Below are 20,795 nucleotides of genomic sequence, written 5' to 3'. Positions count from 1 at the left end.
CTCCAAATCACAAACAATGTTATTATCCTCCTCAATATTTCACCTGGTGTAACTGTAGCTGGTTTGGGAAGAAGTTAATAGGGAGGCAGTCAAGGGAGCAGCTTGAAACAGCATCACACCATATCTAACATGCAGTACCTGCTCTTGAACCCTTGTCTGAACAGGGCACATGGAACTGCACTCTGTACCTAACATGGTCATGTGCATTTCTTGGGGATGTTGGAATTTAGTACTGTAGCTGGAGTGCTAGTTTGTGGAGAGAAAAGTACCTTTACATTTAGAGGAATGAGGGAGGATAACTCTGGAGCTAACAGTGCTGTCCTTCTACAGAAGAAGGATTGTTAATTGAGGTTTCCCCTCCACTCAGGCATTGCTCTCCAAGGTTCCCAACACCAAATCTGAAAACCCACCTTGACCCCAGACTCTCTCCTCCTACTGGTGACCTTTCCACAGGAATGAAAGCTTTCATCTCAAACCCATGGAATTTGGTACCCAGCTTTCTCGGATTGTGAACTACTTGAAAGTCAGATTTGTAAGCCTGAGATCACTAACTCCACAACTACCCTCAGCCACATCAGACAAACACTTGCTCACCACATGCCCTGACCACAACATGTATACTCCAGTCAGACATCAGGCTGCGCAACTGAAATAGAGAACACTATTGAGGCCTGCAGAACTTGTTCCAGTCCCTGCACTAAGAATCATTTCCCAACCCCTCACATCATGCTGCCAAGAGTGAGAAAGCCATAGGGACAAAACCCACCAAGTGTCAAACTTCCTATTCCAAGAGAGGAAGTCAAGGGAGGGTGGGAAGGTCAGTTATGTTACACTGAAATGGTGTTGTGGCCACTGATTTAATCTTGTTAATGAATATTTGAGGTACAAAACATAGCACTCCATGTCATAGCTACAGTGACAGGACAAGGCTGCTCAGTCTCCTGCTGAGCATGAGCTGTCATTTCATTTAACATACAGCCCTGAGAAAAGGGGAGTCAGATGCATTTAGCGAGAAGGCTTTTTCCACCGAGGCCCTGACTGGTGTCTGAAGAACATCAGATAACTGCATTCTCACCTACACATCACGTTGTGTTCTGAGAACTGACCTCCTCAGCATTTCCTACCAAGGTTTGGAATTCAGTGAAATGAATTCCCACTCGTGTTCAGAGTCAGCTACACCCTCCCTCACCATAAGAGGCACAGCAGACAGTTTCAGATGAACACCAGGGAAGAAATGTGGCATAGTCACCCTGCCTTCACACCCACCAGCACTGCCTGAGGACAACGTCAGGTTTGAATTGACAAAAAGCAAGAGAGCAGGTTGGGCTCTGCTCAAGAAATCTTGGGATGAGGAAAGGTAGACCCACGTGGCAACATGACAGTTCAGCATATTTCAGGGTTAAACACAGATGTCTGTCTAACAATTGTTTATTGATGTACTCAGGGGGCAAGTGCCATGTGCCCTTCTCAAATTTGGGCAGAGTCACAGTTAACACAAGCTTTCTCCAAATACTGAAAGGTCCAAATAACGCATGGTTTGCAAGTTGGAGGTTGAAGATCAAAAATTCTGAAGCTTAGAAGAGGTGACAGAGAGCTCAATCTCCAGGCGGTTACAAGAGAGGCCTAACTGTGGGAGTCAATGCCAAATGAGGACGAGAAATCCTCCTTGGAAATACTAGAAAATTCCACGAAGGTAGAAAAATAAAAACTAGGCCTGGACAGGAAACTCAACAAATCACTGCTTTATTGGTCATTTAATGAGGTGACAGGAGTTTGCTTGTGTTTCCTGTACAGGAACAAGGCCATCAACGAAGCAGAGATCAGGGAGACAGCCGTCACTGTCAGTGACACCATCACAACCAGCTCAGACTGCAGACCTACACAACAAGGAGAAACCAATGGTTACTGAGGGAAACTGGGACAAAGAAACTAGCACAAAGAAACTAGCAGTCAGACAGCTCACCGCCTGGAGACATATCCTGCATCCTTTGCTCAACCTCAGTCAGGGGCTCAGTTGCCAGGCTGGTCAGCTCAGGATCCAGAACGAGCAGGGGGCCAACTGAGGCCTCACCCTCCCACTTCAATCCAGCTTCACTCCCTGCAGGAAGCAACAGTACGGTCAGGATCAGGGAAGGAGGGTATAGTCCCCAGAGTGGGGCCGTTACCTACCAGCTTCAGCTCCAACATCTCTCCTTCCTCTGGACGGGAACACGATCTCCCCTGTGCTACCACAGTTCCCGACATGGCAACAGGCACAAACGTCACTGGTCGACTCTTCCAGTGGGGTCCAGCTAAATAGGAGAAACAGCCCATTCAACCACACGGTGCATCACCTCTCCAACAACATCACTAAGGGGCATGGAGTGGGGGACACTCACATCTTGTGCAGCTTCTGGAAAGTGCAAGCTTTGTTCCTGGAATCTCCCTGATCCACTGCAGCAACTCTCAGGTGACAGGTGATGAAAATCTGAGGGACACATTCAGCACATGTCAGTGTTTAGCCACTCCCACCCTGTGGGGAGAAGCCAGTCAGCAGCTTGCTCTTACCAAGGAACGCTCATCTCCATAGAAGCGGAAGGCATCCAGGTCAAACCTGAGCTTGTCCGGCTCCCGCTGGTCTCTCAGCAACACAAAGGTCGAAAAGGAGTCCTCAGCTTGGCTGTCCACGAGGCAACTGCAGGTGAACAAAGGGCCATGAAGTGAATGGAGTGAAGCCATTGAGATGGAAGCAGCTGGAGAAAGCAGAGAGCTCCTTACCCATTGTAGTCAATGATGCTGTATCTGGGGCTGGAGTCCTTGCCTGGGCTCAGTGTAGCCACACAGCGGTCAATGTACAGCTTCAGGGGCACGTGGTTGTCCATTGAAACAGACGCCTCAATGTGAATGAGTTCTCCCAGGGAGTAGACAGTGGAAGTGCGCTCTGTAAGCCAGTCACCTGAAGTACAAGAGGACAAGGGTTGGAGAGACAGTGGGTGCAACCCCCAGTGAGTGACACCAGGAGATCCCTCCCCAGCCAGCCATCACATACCATTCATTAGACGCAGGGAGAACGACAGATGCCCTTCTCTAGACCTGGTGGAGCTGAATGGGATCCAAGTGGGCTTGATGGGGTTACTGCTCACATTGCCCTTCCTGGGTAGAGACAGGGCAGCCATTTTACAACACAAAGACAACCACTGTGGCTGAAAATAAATGTTGATCAATCAAATGAAGACTCTCACCTGAAATAACGACACACAATGGGAATGACAGCCCCATTGGTTCGCACAATGACAGACCCAGGATAGTTTGGGATGTGGGTCAGGTGGGTGGTGTAGATCAGGAAATCTCCAGTCATCTGAAAGATACCAGGCTAAGGAATTAGGAACTGATCTGAACTGAGAAGGGGCAGGACAGGGCTCACAATGGCTTCATCCCATTGGATGCATTCTTTAAGGACCCAGACAAGCAAAGCTACAAGCAACTCCAAATAACTCGAATTCTCTATGAGAGAGACTAAACAGACTTGTAAAGAACCAAGATTTGTGGGACAGGGGTAGAAAGATCTGAGGCATAAGCATGAGTGTTCAGGGGCAATAAGTCAATGAAAAGTGGCCTAGAAGGGGTTAACACTCGGAAGGTGTTCCTGTTAGGCGGCGAGACTAGGACCTGTGGGCACAGCCTGAAAATTAGAGGGGGTAAAGTTGAAAATGAAACAAGACAACATTTCTTCAGCCAGAAAGTGGTGGGCTTGTGGAATTCATTGCCATGGAGTGCAGTCGAGGCCAGGACATGGCAGATCTCAGAAGGAATCAGGGGCTACAGGGAGAGAGAGCAGGGAAGTGGAGTTGAAGTGCCCACCAGCCATGATTTAAATGGCAGAGTAGACTTGATGGGCCTAATGGCCTCACTTCCACTCCCATGTCTTATGGGACTATGGCTGTCTGGAATACAGAAACAGAAGTTACTACTTTAGAAATATTACACAAATTCTAATCAGTCAACAGTTTGGAGCTCAAATCAATACAGCATCTTGCTGTCAGTAGAGCATGGTTGAGAACTGAATTGAAAATACCACATCCAAACAAATCTGACTGAGAACAAGCTGGAAGTACACAAAGAAACAGAACATTTCAAAACATCTAGAACAGACAGAAATTCAAGCAGAGGCCAAGCACAGCCTAAGGCCAGATTGTGGATTAATACAGCTAGAGACCATTCATGTCACCGCAGCCAGGGTTACACAAGTTGAACAACACCCAGACCAAGCTACCAGCAGGTATAACAAAGTGTGGGGCTGGATGGACACAGCAGGATCTTAGGGCCCCAAAAGCTGACTTGGCTGAAAAGGCCAAGACTCTTCATCAGAAGAGGGGATTGGGAGGCAATTCTGAAATAAGTGGGGAGAAGCAGGGAGACAGACTAAAGATGGATAGAGGAGAAGAGCAGAGTATGGGTGGGGAGGTAGGAAGGGGATAAGTCAGTCTGGGGAGGATGGACAGATCAAGGGGGTGGGATAAGGTTAGTAGGTAGGAAGTGAAGAAGGTGCAGCTTGAAGTGGGAAGGTAGGAGGGGGGAAGAACAAGTCAGGCAGGCAAGTACAGCGGACTCATTACCTGCAGTCTGCTGCCACACTCATGCAGCCCGTAATCGAAGAGGACGGTGTGGTTCTCAGGGTAGATCCTGGTTGGCCGACAACCCACTGTCCCCAGTGTCAGGTCAGCAGCTTTAATTGGGTGCCTGGTTCCAAATAAATCCAACTGGGCCCTGACCAGCAGCTTGTGCTCTCCACACTGCACCATCACAGTCTGCAGTGGAGACACACTCCCACCCTCAGACATTCTGAAACTGGAACCAATGGGACCCCCATGAGGAGGGACTCTCTCAGGTACAGGAGTGGCTCTCACTATTCTCCATGGATACCTCTGGCTCAGAAACTGTTGCCAAGTTTCAGAGCAACAAACAGCTCCAACTAACACCAACAGAAGGAACAAACCCCTCACTACAAAATCCCCCATGATCCCAAACAACACAAGCATCCCTTCCAGCCCCCACCCAGCTCCATTTGTACACACAACCTGCACCCACCTGACACCAATCAGGCCAGAGGCAGCAACATTGAACCAATGAACCAGCCCCAGTCTCTGCAATTTCCACCAATGACTAAACTCTGGCATTGATCACCAGGAGGGCGTGTTCCATTTGGACCATTAGGAATGGCTGGGAGTTGCTGTGCTGTCACCTGACTGCATTCAGCTCCACAATTTCTCATGGTGACGGGGCTCCTGAGGACAATCATCAAACATGGATCATTGGTTCAGGCGGGTGTTGGTGGGTTTAACCTTTCCTGACCTCGAGTGTCTGACAGTGAGCCATACAGAGAAGTGTCCCTGGATGGGGATTGGACTGGACAAAAGAAGTGTTCTTCAGGTTTGTCTCATGTTCCATGCTCTATCCTAACCCAGCGACCACCGCTCCCCCGGTCAACTCCCAACCCACTGCATCCCAGGAATGTTTAATTGAGGCAGTGTAAAGGGAACCTTTCTTTCAGTTTAAAAGAAAGAGTAAGTTTATTCACTATCTTGCTCCATACTATTACCTGTCCTGGTACCGTTTGAAGGTCACCTGTATTCGGTATCAAACCGTGCGCTGTCCCTTTCCTTGGAGTGTCAATGCGGGCAGTGTAGATACAGCTTTACGCTTTATCTGCAGCTGTCCAGGGAGAGTTTGATACATCGTAAGGGAACATTACTCTGTATATAATTCCACAATGTACCTGTCCTGGGAGTGTTCTATGTGGAGAGAGCAGAATGCGCTTTACTCTGCAGCTAAACCTCAGCAATCCCTGCCACTGTGGATTCAATTGGGATGAAATCAAATGCGTTGGCATCCACCAGCAGTGGTGAATCCTGTCTTCACTTTTCCTTCAAATGTATTTTCACCTTGGCTTCAATTTTAGATGGAAATTACCCATTGTCGTTCCATTCACTCCCCTCAAGGGTCCTCCCTTGTTTTGTTACTTGCCCGCTTAGTTTTATTGGTAATGGATGTGTCGTCCTGGAAAGGCCAACTTTTTAATATCCGTCTTCCAACTGTCCTTGAGAAGGCAACGTTCAGTCCACATCTTCACACCGTTAGCCAGAGGCTGCAGAGGGGACAGGGAGAGGGAGGGGGAATAGGAATGGAAAGACAGGAGAAGGGGACAAGCTGCTGACATCGCTGCCTGGGAGATGCTGACCAGAAGCTGCAGGAAGAAAGGTGCAGACGGGGGGTACCAGACACTGAGACTAGATGGCTGATGTTAACACAATGCTGAATGGATGGAAGGCTGACAGCAAGTTAAGGCAGAGAAGGTAGAGAGGGAAAGACTAGAGAAAGAGGACAAGAGACTCTGTGAGGAGGGAGCCTGCCTCAGTGACAGAGTAACCAATCTGCAGGGACAGAAGAATATGGGACTTGGTACAGATGAACCAGGACCAGGTGCAATGTGAGAAACTGCTCACAAGGAGAATAAGTGAGAGGGAAAATTCCAAACAGTTAAAGCTGAAATGGAAACATGGAAGGAAAACGCAATGATTTAAAAGCTGCAATGAACTTGATCCAGAGAGATGTTCAGGAAATGAGGAGGAGTGCTGCAGATCTCACAAAATGTCAGAGACAGAGAGAAAGGCTGCAGGGTCAGCTCGCTGCACACAGAGACATAATGTGTGTCTTTGTGTCTGTGAGAAGTTGGGGAGGCAGTGATGGGGATGTGGGTTGGGATGATTTTTTTTTTATTTGAAGAAATATACTTTATTCATAACAGGTACAAAAATAAAACATATTTATACACCTAGCCAGTCATGCAAGCCGCTCCGGGTTACCCACGGGGTATATAGACCAACTAAAGGCAAAAAATAAAGAAGGCAAAAAAAACAAAGCAAAGAAAACACCCCGGCAGTCGTCTCCCCGCACAGTCCCCGTTGGCCCCCTGACCAGTTGGGGAAGGCGCCAGCTGGGCCCAGTTACCAGATAGGGTTCTTTTTTTCGATTCTGGACGAGGGGTTTCATACGGTGGTCTTTCCCCACCGCGCCTTGGCGGCGGCTGTCCCAAGCTTCAGCGTGTCCCTCAGCACGTAGTCCTGGACCTTGGAGTGCGCCAGTCTGCAACACTCGGTCGGGGTGAGTTCTTTCAGCTGGCAGACCAGCAAGTTGCGGGCAGACCAAAGAGCGTCTTTCACCGCATTGATAGTCCTCCAGGCGCAGTTGATGTTGGTCTCGGTGTGCGTCCCCGGAAACAGCCCGTAGAGCACAGAGTCCCGCGTCACGGAGCTGCTCGGGACGAACCTCGACAAATACCACTGCATCCCCCTCCAGACCTCCTGCGCATAGGCACACTCCAGAAGGAGGTGATCGACAGTCTCCTCCCCGCTCCGCAGCCACCTCGAGGGCAGCGTGCGGTGGCGCAGAGATTCCGGGCATGCATAAAGGAGCTCACTAGCAGAGCCCCTCTCACCGCCAGCCAAGCAATGTCCTTGTGCTTGTTTGAAAGTTCTGGCGATGAGGCATTCTGCCAAACGACTTTGGCAGTCTGCGTGGGGAACCACACGACGGGATCCACCCTCTCCTTTTCCCGAAGGGTCCCGAGGATACTACGTGCTGACCACTGCCTGACGGCCTTGTGGTCAAAGGTGTTTCCTTTCAAAAATTTCTCCACGAAGGACAGGTGGTACGGAACGGTCCAACTACTCGGAGCGTTCCGCGGCAACGAGGCCAGGCCCATCCTTCGCAACACCGGGGACAGGTAGAACCTCAGTAAGTAGTGACACTTGGTGTTTGCGTACTGAGGATCTACACACAGCTTGACGCAGCCGCACACAAAGGTAGCCGTCAGGGCGAGGGTGGCGTTCGGTACGCCCTTTCCCCCATTTCCCAGGTCTTTGTACACGGTGTCCCTGCGGACCCGGTCCATCCTCGACCCCCAAATGAAGTGGAAGATGGCCCGGGTGACCGCAGCGGCGCAGGTACGGGGAATAGGCCAGGCCTGCACAACATACAACAGGACCGAAAGCCCCTCGCACCTGACAACCAGGTTCTTACCCGCGATGGAGAGGGACCGGAGCGTCCACCTGCCCAGCTTCTCCTTCAATTTGGTGATACGCTCCTCCCAAGTCTTAGTGCACGCCCCAGCTCCACCAAACCAAACACTGAGCACCTTCAGGTAGTCTGTCCTGACGGTGAAGGGGATGAAGGAGCGGTCGTCCCAGTTCCCGAAGAACATGACCTCGCTCTTACCCCTATTGACTTTGGCACCCGAGGCCAGTTCAAACTGGCTGCAAATGTCCAATAGTCTACTCACCGACCGACGATGGGTGCAGAAGACGGCGACATCGTCCAAGTACAGGGAGGTCTTGACCTGAAGGCCTCCGCTGCCTGGGATAGTCACGCCCCTCAGGCTCACGTCCTTCCTGATGGAGGCAGCAAAGGGCTCCACACACCACACGAACAAGGCAGGAGAGCGCGGGCAGCCCTGCCTGACTCCAGATCTAACAGGAAAACTGTCTGATTCCCACCCGTTGATCGAGACTGCACGAACGATAATGGCGTAGAGCAGCCGGATCCAATTACGGATGCCCTCCCCGAACCCCAATTTGGAGAGGACGTCTCTCATGTAAGCATGAGAGTCCCTGTCGAAGGCCTTCTCCTGGTCCAGGCTGACGAGGCAGGTGTCCACCCGCCTGTCCTGTACGTAGGCGATCGTATCCCTGATGAGCACGAGACTCTCAGCGATCTTCCTGCCCAGCACAGCACAGGTTTGGTCAGGGTGAATCACCGACTCCAGGACAGACCTGACCCGGTTGGCTATGACCTTGGCCAAGATTTTGTCGTCCATGTTCAATAGTGAAATGGGACGCCAATTCTTAATTTCTTCCCTCTCCCCCTTCCTCTTGTAAATGAGGGTGATGATGCCCTTCCTCATGGACTTGCACATTTCCCCTGCCCGAAGCGCACTATTGTACACCTCCAGCAGGTCCTGGCCGACCAGGTCCCACAGAGCGGAATACAGCTCGACCGGTAAGCTGTCGCTTCCGGGAGTCCTATTCCTCTCAAAGGACTTGAGGGCTCTGGTCAGCTCGTCCAGGGATATCGGCCGGTCCAGCCACTCCCTCGTGCCGTCGTCTAAGACCTCCGTGATAGACGACAGGAACGACTCGGAGGCCGTGCTGTCCGCGGGCTTCGTGTCGTACAGTCCAGCATAGAAGGACCTGCTGATCGTCAAAATGTCGGGCCGAGACGACGTCGCCGAGCTGTCGTCCTCCTTCAGCCGGCTAAGCACAGAGCTCTCTTTGTGCACCTTCTGAAAGAAGAAACGCGAGCACGTCTCGTACTGGTCCACGGAACGGACCCTGGACCGGAAGATTATCCTGGAGGCCTCTGCGGTGAAGAGCGAGGCTTGCTGGCCCCTTACCTCGCGGAGGTCCTCCGTGACATCGACCCCCATCAACTGCAGAAGGAGCAGGTTGTGCACCCTTTTCTGGAGTCGCGACAGCTTTCCCCGCCTCTCTCTCGCCTTCCGAACACCCTGGAGGACAAAGGACGTCTTGATGTTCTCCTTCACCGTCTCCCACCAGTCGCCTGGAGACTCAAAGAGGGGTTTCACGGTTCTCCAACCGGCGTACTCCCTCTTAAGCTCCTCGGCGTTCTCTGGGGTCAACAGAGTCGTGTTGAGCTTCCACGTCCCCTTGCTGGCCAGCTGGTCGTCCTGTGAGTGACAGTCGGCCAGCAGGAGGCAGTGGTCAGATAAGAACACCGGCTCGACGCTGGTGGACCTGACCGAGATCGCCCTTGACACAAACAGGAAGTCTATCCTTGAACGGGTAGACCCGTCTGGCCGCGACCAGGTGTACCTCCGCTGCGCTACGTCTGCAGGGGTGCTGAAGACGTCGAGCAGCTTGGCGTCCTCCACCGTGTCCATCAGGAATCTGGACGTGACGTCCAGTTGACTCCCCCCACCCGCTGTCCCCGTGCCGGAACTTCCATCTGCATCGATGATGCAATTGAAGTCTTCAATGTGGACACACATCTTGCGGTGGACTTGACACTGCGCACATTAATGCTCGCAACTCGTACCCCCATTGTGGGCAGTGACCGCAGTACCCTCCCCAAGTCCAAGGTCCAGCCCCTCCGTCTGTCCCTTCATGCCCATTGCCCGGGCTAACTGCTGGACGCTTTCTGGGCTCAGGAAACCGTCCGTGCTGCCTTTCGGGTGGCATCCCCCCGTCAGGGGTGCGGATGCAGGAGGCTCCCCTCTGGGTCTGGCTGGGGACGCGCTGTGTCCTCCTTCTCGCCTGGAAGTTCCGGGGGGCCCTCCAGTGCCCCAGCGGCACTTGACTTGGTGTCGGAGGGAGCCTCAGGACGCCTCCCGTCACCTGGAAGCGGGATGCTGCTTTCGTTCTCAATCGAGATCTTTAACTTCTGCTTCGTGCGGGCCCTCTCCGAATCCCCCTCGTCAGCGGAGCTCTTTCGCCCCCCTGTAGCTGCTTCTTCCTGCCTGATGTTTGTGGTTCGTGGGCCCGTCGACGCACCTTCCTCCTCGCTTTCCGGACCGTCGTCCACTCCCCTGGGTCGCCTGTCGCCGCCTCCATCGACTGCGGGTTGTCGGTGGGGAGCGGAGCCTGCAGGGGCGCTTTGCTGGCCTCGGGCCCATCCTACGGGGCTGGGCCCTCCTGCACAGCCGGGCCCTCCTGCACATTGGTGGGGTCCTTGCTGGGCCCTAGTGCCTTCCTCTCCTCCGGTGGGGCTGGCCCCGCAATGCCCCTGTCAGTGACCTGGGCGTAGGTGGTCCCCCGCTGCGGGCATGCCCTATAGAGGTGGCCCGCTTCCCCGCAAAGGTTGCGGCTTTTCTCTTGTGGGCAATCCTTTGCAAGGTGTCCCTCCTCCCTGCAGTTCCTGCAGATGGTGGCTTTGCAGTCGGCCGCCACGTGGCCTGACCTACCACAGGCATGGCAGACTTGAGGTTGCCCTGCATAGGTCAGGTAGCCCTTGCTCCCGCCGATTGCGAAGCTGGACGGTGGGTGTACGACATTCCCGTTCGCGCCTGTCCTCAGCATCACCTTGACCTGCCTCTTACTGGTCCAGATGCCAAAGGGGTCCATGATGTCAGTTAGGTCCCCTTCCACCTTCACGTACCTTCCAAGGAAGGTCAGGACATCAACCGCTGGCACATGCGGGTTGTACATGTGTACAGTCACCATACGGCTCCTCTGCGCTGGCATCACAAACAGCGGGACAGCGGTCGATACAGAGAGGGGGCCCTCCCCTCCTTTCTCCTTGAAAACCTCCAGGAAGTGCTCGCAAAGCTTGGCACTCCTGAAGGTCACATCATAAAAACCTCCTCCGGGGAAATCCTGCAGGCAGTAAATGTCCGCAGCAGCGAACCCACAACAGCCCAACAGGACCCTCTTCACGAAGAAGGAGCGGTCCACAGGTGCACCTTCATCCACCTTCTTTACGGAAACACGGATGGTGTTCCGGACCCCCTGACCTGGGGCACGAGCACTTGCCACAGCCATCGTTGCTGGTTGGCTGCTCCCCTGAACCAGCGTTAGGCCAAAGCCAGCATTAAGACCACTGGTTGCAAGGGTGCACAGCCAACCCGACGTCCTCCTTTCACCTCCAAGACAGCACTCTCCTCCTCTCGGTCCACAAGAGAGTGGGTCTTTATTTTGTTCCAGATGGAAGCTGGTTCACTGAGCTTGAAGGTTTGTCCCCAGATGTTTCAGAACCATTCTAGGTAACATCAACAGTGAGCCTCCGATGAAATGCTGGTGTTATGTCCCACTTTCTATTTATCTGGTTAGGTTTCCTTGGGTCGGTGATGTCATTTCCTGTACTTGTCCTCAGGGGATGGTAGATTGGCTCCAGCTCAATGTGTTTGTTGATGGAGTTCCGGTTGCAATGCCATGCTTCTCGGAATTCACGTGCGTGTCTATGTTTGGCTTGTCCTCGGATGGATGTGTTATCCCAATCAAAGCGGTGTCCTTCCTCATCTGTATGTAAGGATACGAGTGATAGTGGGTCATGTGGTTTTGTGGCTAGTTGATGTTCATGTATCCTGGTGTGGACCTTTCTGCCAGTTTGTCCAATATAGTGTTTGTCACAGTTCTTGCAAGGTATTTTGTAGATGACTTTCATTTTGTTTGTTGTCTGTATAGGGTCTTTTAAGTTCATTAGCTGTGAAGTTAGTGCTAATGAACTTAAAAGACCCTATACAGACAACAAACAAAACGAAAGTCATCTCCAAAACACCTTGCAAGAACTGTGACAAACACTACATTGGACAAACTGGCAGAAAGCTCTACACCAGGATACATGAACATCAACTGGCCACAAAACCACATGACCCACTATCACTCGTATCCTTACATACAGATGAGGAAGGACACCGCTTTGATTGGGACAACACATCCATCCTAGGACAAGCCAAACAGAGACACGCACGAGAATTCCTAGAAGCGTGGCATTCCAACCGGAACTCCATCAACAAACACATTGAGCTGGAGCCAATCTACCATCCCCTGAGAACAAGAACAGAAAATGACATCTGCAATGCAGGAAATGACATCACCAACCTAAGGAAACCTAACAGATAAATAGAAAGCGGGCCGTAACACCAGAGCTTCGTCGGAGGCTCGCTGATGATGTTACCTAGAATGATGACGAAACGTTTGGGAACAAACTGGCAAGCTCAGAGAACCAGCTTACATCTGGAACAAAGTAACGACCCACTCTCTTGTGGGCCGAGAGGAGGAGAGTGCTGTCTTGGAGGTGAAAGGAGGACGTCGGGTTGGCTGTCCACCCTTGCAACCAGTGGTCTTAATGCTGGCTTCAGCCTAACGTTGGTTCAGGGGAGCAGCCAACCTGCAACGATGGCTGCGGCAAGTGCTCGTGCCCCAGGTCAGGGGGTCCGGAACACCATCCGTGTTTCCGTAAAGAAGGTGGATGAAGGTGCACCTGTGGACCGCACCTTCTTCGTGAAGAGGGTCCTGTTGGGCTGTTGTGGGTTCGCTGCTGCGGACATTTACTGCCTGCAGGATTTCCCCGGAGGAGGTTTTTATGACGTGACCTTCAGGAGTTCAAAGCTTTGCGAGCGCTTCCTGGAGGTTTTCAAGGAGAAAGGAGGTGAGGGCCCCCTCTCTGTATTGACCGCTGTCCCACTGTTTGTGATGCCAGCGCAGAGGAGCCGTATGGTGACTGTACACATGTACAACCCGCATGTGCCAGCAGTTGATGTCCTGACCTTCCTCGGAAGGTACGTGAAGGTGGAAGGTGACCGAACTGACATCGTGGACCCCTTTGGCATCTGGACGAGTAAGAGGCAGGTCAAGGTGACGCTGAGTTAGGGTGCAGACGGGAATGTCACACACCCACTGTCCAGCTTCGCGATCAGCGGGAGCAGGGGCTACCTGACCTATGCAGGGCAACCTAAAGTCTGCCATGCCTGTGGTAGGTCAGGTCACATGGCGGCCGACTGCAAAGCCACCATCTGCAGGAACTGCAGGGAGGAGGGACACCTTGCAAAGGATTGCCCACGAGAGAGAAGCTGCAATATTTGCGGGGAAGCGGTCCACTTCTATAAGGCATGCCCGCGGCGGGTTACCACCTACGCCCAGGTCGCCGGCAGGGGAAATGCGGGGCCAGCCCCCCGGAGGAGAGGAAGGCACCAGGGCCCAGCAAGGACCCCACTAATGTGCAGGAGGGCCAGGCCATACAGGAGGGCCGAGCCCTGCAGGATGGGCCCGAGGCCAGCAAAGCACCCCTGCAGGTTCCGATCCCCCCCGACAACCCGGAGCCAATGGAGGCGGCGGCAGGCGACCCAGGGGAGTGGACAACAGTCCGGAAAGCGAGGAGGAAGGTGCGTCAACGGGCCCACGAACCGCAACCATCAGGCGGGAAGAGGCAGCTGCAGGGGGGCTATAAGAGCTCCTCTGACGAGGAGGATTCGGAGAGGGCCCACCTGAAGCAGAAGTTAAAGGTCTCGAGGGTGAAGGAAAGCAGCACCCCGCTTCCAGGTGACATGAGGAGTCCTGAGGCTCCCTCCGACACCAAGTCAAGTGCCGCTGAGCACTGGAGGGCCCCCAGGAACTTCCAGGCGGGAAGGATAAAACAGCGCGTCCCCAGCCTGATCCGGAGCTGGACCCTCCTGCCTCCGCACCCATGGCGGGGGGATGCCAACCGGAAGGCAGCACGGACGGTTTCCTGAGCCCAGAGAGCGTCCAGCAGTTAGCCCGGGCAATGGGCATGAAGGGACAGATGGAGGGGCTGGACCTTGGACTTGGGGAGGGTACTGTGGTCACTGCCTTCAATGGGGGTAAGAGTTGCGAGCATTCATGTGCGCAGCGTCAAGTCAACCGCGAAATGTGTGTACACGTTGGCCTACCTCACCACCATCAAGGCGGACCTCCTGTTTCTGCAGGAGTGCGGGATACCGCACCTCGGCAGGCACGGGAAATGGTCCGGAGCCTGGACCTGTGGGCCTTCGATCTGGTCGGGGGGTAACGACTGTCGCTCCTCGAGCGTGGCTATTCTGCTGCGGGGCGCGACTTCACCATCTCTCAAGTTCAGGAGGTGGTGGGGGGGCGCCTCCTAGTGGCTGACATCACCTACAGAAATGCTCCCCTGAGGCTGGTCAACGTTTACGCCCCAGTGGTACGGCGTGAGCGGTTGGCCGTCCTGCAGCGGCTTCCACCCCCGCTGGCTACGTCCAGGCCGGTCATCCTAGGCGGAGACTTCAACTGCATCATCGATGCAGATGGAAGATCCGGCGTGGGGACAGCGGGTGGGGGGAGTCAACTGGACGTCACGCCCAGATTCCTGATGGGCATGGCGAAGGACGCCAAGCTGCTCGACGTCTTCAGCACCCCTGCAGACGGAGCGCAGCAGAGGTACACCTGGTCGCGGCCAGACGGGTCTATCCGCTCAAGGATAGACTTGCTGTTTGTGTCACGGACGTTCTCGCTGAGGTCCACCGGCGTCGAGCCGGTGTTCTTCTCTGACCACTGCCTCCTGCTGGCCGACTGTCACTTACAGGACGACCAGCCGGTCGGCAAGGGGACGTGGAAGCTCAACACGACTCTGTTGACCCCAGAGAACGTTGAGGAGCTTAAGAGGGAGTTAAGAGCTTAAGCCGGTTGGAGAACCGTGAAACCCCTCTTTGAGTCTCCAGGCGACTGGTGGGAGACGGTGAAGGAGAACATCAAGAGGTTCTTTGTCCTCAAGCGTGTTTGGAAGGCAAGAGAGAGGCGGGCAAAGCTGTCGCGACTCCAGAAAAGGGTGCAGAACCTGCTCCTTCTGCAGTTGATGGGGGTCGATGTCACGGAGGACCCCCGCGAGGTGAGGGGCCAGCAAGCCTCGCTCTTCACCGCGGAGGCCTCCAGGATAATCTTCCGGTCCAGTGTCCGCTCCGTGGAGCAGGACGAGACGTGCTCGCGTTTCTTCTTTCAGAAGGTACACAAAGAGAGCTCTGTGCTTAGCCGGCTGAAGGAGGACGACGGCCCGGTGACGTCGTCGCGGCCTGACATTTTGAGGATCAGCAGATCCTTCTATACCGGACTGTACGACACGAAGCCCACGGACAGCACGGCCTCCGAGTCGTTCCTGTCGTCTATCACGGAGGTCTTAGATGACGGCACGAGGGAGTGGCTGGTCCGGCCGATACCCCCGGACGAGCTGGCCAGAGCCCTCAAGTCCTTGCAGAGGAATAGGACTCCCGGAAGCGACGGCTCACCGGTCGAGCTGTATTCCGCTCTGTGGGTCCTGGTCGGCCAGGACCTGCTGGAGGTGTACAATAGTGCGCTTCGGGCAGGGGAAATGTGCAAGTCCATGAGGAAGGGCATCATCACCCTCATTTACAAGAGGAAGGGGGAGAGGGAAGAAATTAAGAATTGGCGTCCCATTTCACTTTTGAACGTGGACTACAAAATCCTGGCCAAGGTCATTGCCAACCAGGTCAGGTCTGTCCTGGAGTCAGTGATTCACCGTGACCAAACCTGTGCTGTGCCGGGCAGGAAGATTGCTGAGAGCCTCACGCTCATCAGGGATACGATCGCCTACGTACAGGACAGGCGGGTGGACACCTGCCTCGTCAGCCTGGACCAGGAGAAGGCCTTCGACAGGGTCTCTCATGCTTACATGAGGGACGTCCTCTCCAAATTGGGGTTCGGGGAGGGCATCCGCAATTGGATCCGGCTGCTCTACGCCAACATCGTTAGCGCAGTCTCGATCAAGAGTGGGAATCAGACAGTTTTCCTGTTAGATCTGGAGTCAGGCAGGGCTGCCCACTCTCTCCTGCCTTGTTCGTGTGCTGTGTGGAGCCCTTCGCCGCCTCCATCAGGAAGGACGTGAGCCTGAAGGGCGTGACTATCCCAGGCAGCGGAGGCCTTCAGGTCATGACCTCCCTGTACTTGGACGATGTCGCCGTCTTCTGCACCGATCGTCGGTCGGTGAGTAGACTGTTGGACAGCTGCAGCCAGTTTGAACTGGCCTCGGGTGCCAAACTCAATAGGGGTGAGAGCGAGGCCATGTTCTTCGGGAACTGGTACGACCGCTCCTTCATCCCCTTCGCCGTCAGCACAGACTACCTGAAGGTGCTGGGTGTTTGGTTTGGGGAGTTGGGGCATGCACTAAGACTTCGGAGGAGCATATCGCCAAATTGAAGCAGAAGCTGGGCAGGTGGACGCTCCGGTCCCTCTCCATCGCGGGTAAGAATCTGGTTGTCAGGTGCGAGGGGCTTTCGGTACTGTTGTATGTGGTGCAGGCCTGGCCTATTCCCCGGACCTGCGCCGCTGCGGTCACCCGGGCAATCTTCCACTTCATTTGGGGGTCGAGGATGGACCGGAACCGCAGGGACACCATGTACAAAGACCTGGGAAATGGGGGAAAGGGCGTACTGAACGCCACCCTCGCCCTGACGGCTACCTTTGTGTGCGGCTGCATCAAGCTGTGTGTAGATCCTCAGTCCGCAAACACCAAGTGTCACTACTTACTGAGGTTCTACCTGTCCCCGGTGTTGCGAAGGATGGGCCTGGCCTCGTTGCCGCGGAACGCTCCGAGTAGTTGGACCGTTCCGTACCACCTGTCCTTCGTGGAGAAATTTTTGAAAGGAAACACCTTTGACCACAAGGCCGTCAGGCAGTGGTCAGCACGTAGTATCCTCGGGACCCTTCGAGAAAAGGAGAGGGTGGATCCCGTCGTGTGGTTCCCCACGCAGACTGCCAAAGTCATTTGGCAGAATGCCTCATCGCCAGAACTTTCAAACAAGCACAAGGACATTGCTTTGTTGGCGGTGATAGGGGCTCTGCTAGTGAGCTCCTTTATGCATGCCCGCAAGCTCTGCACCACCGCACGCCGCTCTCGAGGTGGCTGCGGGGGGGACGAGACTGTCGATCACCTCCTTCTGGAGTGTGCCTATGCGCAGGAGGTCTGGAGGGGGATGCAGTGGTATTTGTCGAGGTTCGTCCCGAGCAGCTCCGTGACGCGGGACTCTGTGCTCTACGGGCTGTTTCCGGGGACGCACACCGAGACCAACATCAACTGCGCCTGGAGGACTATCAATGCGGTGAAAGACGCTCTTTGGTCTGCCCGCAACTTGCTGGTCTGCCAGCTGAAAGAACTGACCCCGACCGAGTGTTGCAGACTGGCGCACTCCAAGGTCCAGGACTACGTGCTGAGGGACGCGCTAAAGCTTGGGGCAGCCGCCGCCAAGGCGCGGTGGGGAAAGACCACCGTATGAAACCCCTCGTCCAGAAAAGGGAAAAGAACCCTATCTGGTAACTGGGCCCAGCTGGCGCCTTCCCCAACTGGTCAGGGGGCCAACTGGGTCTGTGCGGGGTGACGACTGCTGGGGCGGTTTCTTTGCTTTGTTTTTTTTTCTCTGTTTTGTTTTTTTTTCCTTTCGTTGGTGTATGTACCCCCGGGTAACCCGGAGCGGCTTGCATGACTGGCTAGGTGTATAAATGTTTTATTTTTTGTACATTCTCTGAATAAAGTATATTTCTTCAAAACAAAAAAAAGTGACGAAACGTCTGAAAATGAACCTTCCAGCTCAACGAGCAAACTCACATCCAGATGGTAAAGGGCATTGAGAGACGTGGACAGGTGCTTCTGCTCACGGCTGGGGCCCTTCATAATTTTCAGGGCCCGAAGGAAGCCAATGACCCTGTGTCTCCCAGAGATTAAACCACACCAGAACCGAGATGCAGTGAGTTACAGCACAGGATGGAAGGTGTGGGCCCGATACGAGGGGAGACATGAGAATCTGTCACATTGGTACCTGGATATCGACATGCGCAGGCAGTCTTTAATTTGACTGAAACAAATACTCCCGAATGGTGCCCACCTCCTGAATGAACAATTGAGCAGGAGTGAGCTTATGATCAACGAGAATAGAAAGGAAAAAAAGACTGTTGGAGTTGGCCAGGGGCAGGATATGCATCAGGAGAGGCAACTGTCAACACCTTGGACACAGCAGAATTACAAAGTCGGATACAATCCCTTCAGCAGAAAATGCAGCTCATTACCGGGGAAAGTAACTTCATCCAGATTCAGACCAACGAGAGAGGTCAGGATCAGTCACAAGTGACCCTGGACTCGGTTGAATGTCTAAAACTTTTACACCCATCGGCCGATGGCGAATACTTTTGAGGAGGCCCACAAGCCCGAGGGGTGTGCCATATACACCAGCTGGACATTGACTAAGCTTGGGGCTGATGTGCGACAACTACATGGTCACAATATCCCAGACAGATGAACAATTAATAAAATGGGATGGGGAAAGTGAAACTCGGCGTTACCTCAGAAGTTTGGCCCTTACCAATAGGGTGTTGTGTACTTGTGACAGAGATAAAGGGACGTATTATGTTAGGGCAGTGATTCATATGCCCCGACTTGAAAATAAACTGAAATGTCCTTTAAAAAGAGTCCATTATTTCGGAAAGCATCAAAGTACTTGGATATCTTTAAAATAAACGACCATTTCAAGCCAAGGTAATGGATGGTGTTGAGAAAGTGTGAGACTTCTCAAAATGTCACCGACGAGAGGATCACTGGGCCTGCCCTGACGAGATAATGAGACAAAGATCTCCAGAGTGCGCTTGCAGCACCTATGAATATTGTTCATTGTCTATTCTCCTGGTGAATAACCCGTCCTTGTTACAATGTGCCCTTGTGGGGTAAACAGACTGCACAGCCACACCAACAATGAATCATACCCAGGGACGGAGACAATTCCCTTTGGAAGCGCACAATGTGGCTATTAATAATGTGATCTCTGATTTGAAGACTGGTGAGCAGGTGCTGCCCCAGCCACTAACTGGTGCAGTGATAAGGGAAAACCTCACGCTCCATCATACAGATACAGAGCAGGACCGACAGAGGTTTGTTCCCCCAGAATTACAACCCATTCCACACCTGACAGCAGATTGGACACGTATAGTGAGGGGAGGCGAGAGAGATAATTCATCAGTGGATGAAACATCTTAAAATAATGAGAACTCATGTGGATAAGGAAATCTGTAACCCAGATTGTAAGACAGCTTCTGGATTGGGGATCCAATGTCCAAATACATCCATGGATCAGAATTCTATTACACATTGCTATTGTGGTGATCCTGGGTGCGTTAATAATTGCCATATTTAATAAATGCCAGCTTAGAAGGTGGAGAGAGGAAATCAAGCCAAGAGTGGACATTGAGGCTATAATGTTACACAAGAAGTGCTGCAAAACGGCAGTGTGACTAAATTATTTGCTTGTTGTTGCTCCTCCTAAGATTTTGTTTGTTCTGTAACATCATTGTCCAAAATATGTTATTCATATTTTCATATATCAACATTTATATGCACTCTCATTTCTGTACCTTATTGTAATGGTATAATAATGTCAATGTGAAAAATCCATGGGGGAGTCACTGACGGTTCCAGTAGCAATTCATAGAAAGGGGCAGAAAATGATCCTAAGATTAGTATCTGGGGTAAACTGCTCACAATTTATATAAGTAACTGAGATGGAGGGATGATAGGTACGGTCAGCAAATTTGTAGATGACACAAAGGTAAGTCATTAGGTTGTGAATAATTCATGAGGAGGCGACAGAGGCTCACATGCATGCAGTGGGAGCAAAGATCAGGCGAATAGACGACAATGTGAGAAAGTGTGATATTATCCTCTTTAGCAGAAAGAATAAAAAATAAACATTTTATCTCAAAAGTAGAGAGATTATGATTCACCAGTGACCAGAAACTGAACTGGGCAAGCCCCTTAAATATTCTGATTACAAGAGCAGCTCAAAGGTCAGGAATACCGTGGCAAGTTACTCACTTCCTGACTCTTCAAACCCTGCCCACTATCAAAAAGGTACAAGTCAGGGCAGTGATAAACTCCTCCTCAGTTACCTAGATCGATGAAGCCTTATGAGGATCGACACCATCCAGGACAAAGTAACCTGTTTGAATTCATGCAATAGTGAAGGGAGTCAAACACAGCTAACTATAGATCGGTTAGCATAATTTCTACGATGAGAAAAATATTACGAGTCTCTGCCAAAGGGAGTCAATTCAATTCGCGCACTGTCTGAGGTTACCATGAAGTTTCCACGTTCTCATCCTGGCCTCTTAACCTGGAGGTCACCATGCCTCACCAATCACCTCTATCTAATGAGACAGCAGCCATGCAGTTCTTTGGGACAATGACAATGTCACCTTCAATTGGAGAACTTTCAGGAATACATTATATGGGCAAACAGGGTCAGCCTGGCTGCGTGAAGGGGGCATTGTTCCTGCTCA

The 20,795-nt window shown here is 52.8% G+C and overlaps 1 protein-coding gene across 1 annotated transcript; it reads right to left on the bottom strand.

Annotated features, from left to right (window-relative positions):
* Positions 1–1,743: 1,743 nt before the first annotated feature.
* On the bottom strand, positions 1,744–20,643 carry LOC132206305 (zona pellucida sperm-binding protein 3-like). Its single transcript, XM_059639897.1, has 11 exons — positions 20,594–20,643; positions 18,079–18,175; positions 4,596–4,787; positions 3,222–3,337; positions 3,029–3,132; positions 2,758–2,935; positions 2,548–2,674; positions 2,379–2,467; positions 2,170–2,291; positions 1,964–2,098; positions 1,744–1,877 (listed from the first exon to the last, which is right to left on the bottom strand). Exons 1-11 carry the CDS (start codon positions 20,641–20,643, stop codon positions 1,744–1,746), a joined length of 1,344 nt encoding a protein of 447 aa, XP_059495880.1.
* Between the last annotated feature and the right edge of the window lie 152 nt (positions 20,644–20,795).

The sequence above is a fragment of the Stegostoma tigrinum genome, chromosome 35 (assembly GCF_030684315.1).
Source record: "Stegostoma tigrinum isolate sSteTig4 chromosome 35, sSteTig4.hap1, whole genome shotgun sequence".
NCBI classification, from domain to species: Eukaryota; Metazoa; Chordata; class Chondrichthyes; order Orectolobiformes; family Stegostomatidae; genus Stegostoma; species Stegostoma tigrinum.
This window is presented reverse-complemented; position numbering and strand designations above follow the sequence as displayed.

Excerpts from the sequence above, each read along its gene's own strand:
- LOC132206305 (XM_059639897.1), bottom strand. The coding sequence starts at position 20,643 with ATGGTGACCTCCAGGTTAAGAGGCCAGGATGAGAACGTGGAAACTTCA. Across the intron at positions 2,675-2,757 it reads AGCATCATTGACTACAATGG|TTGCCTCGTGGACAGCCAAG; the intron begins GTAAGGAGCTCT and ends GTTCACCTGCAG. Across the intron at positions 2,099-2,169 it reads AGATGTTGGAGCTGAAGCTG|GGAGTGAAGCTGGATTGAAG; the intron begins GTAGGTAACGGC and ends TGCTTCCTGCAG.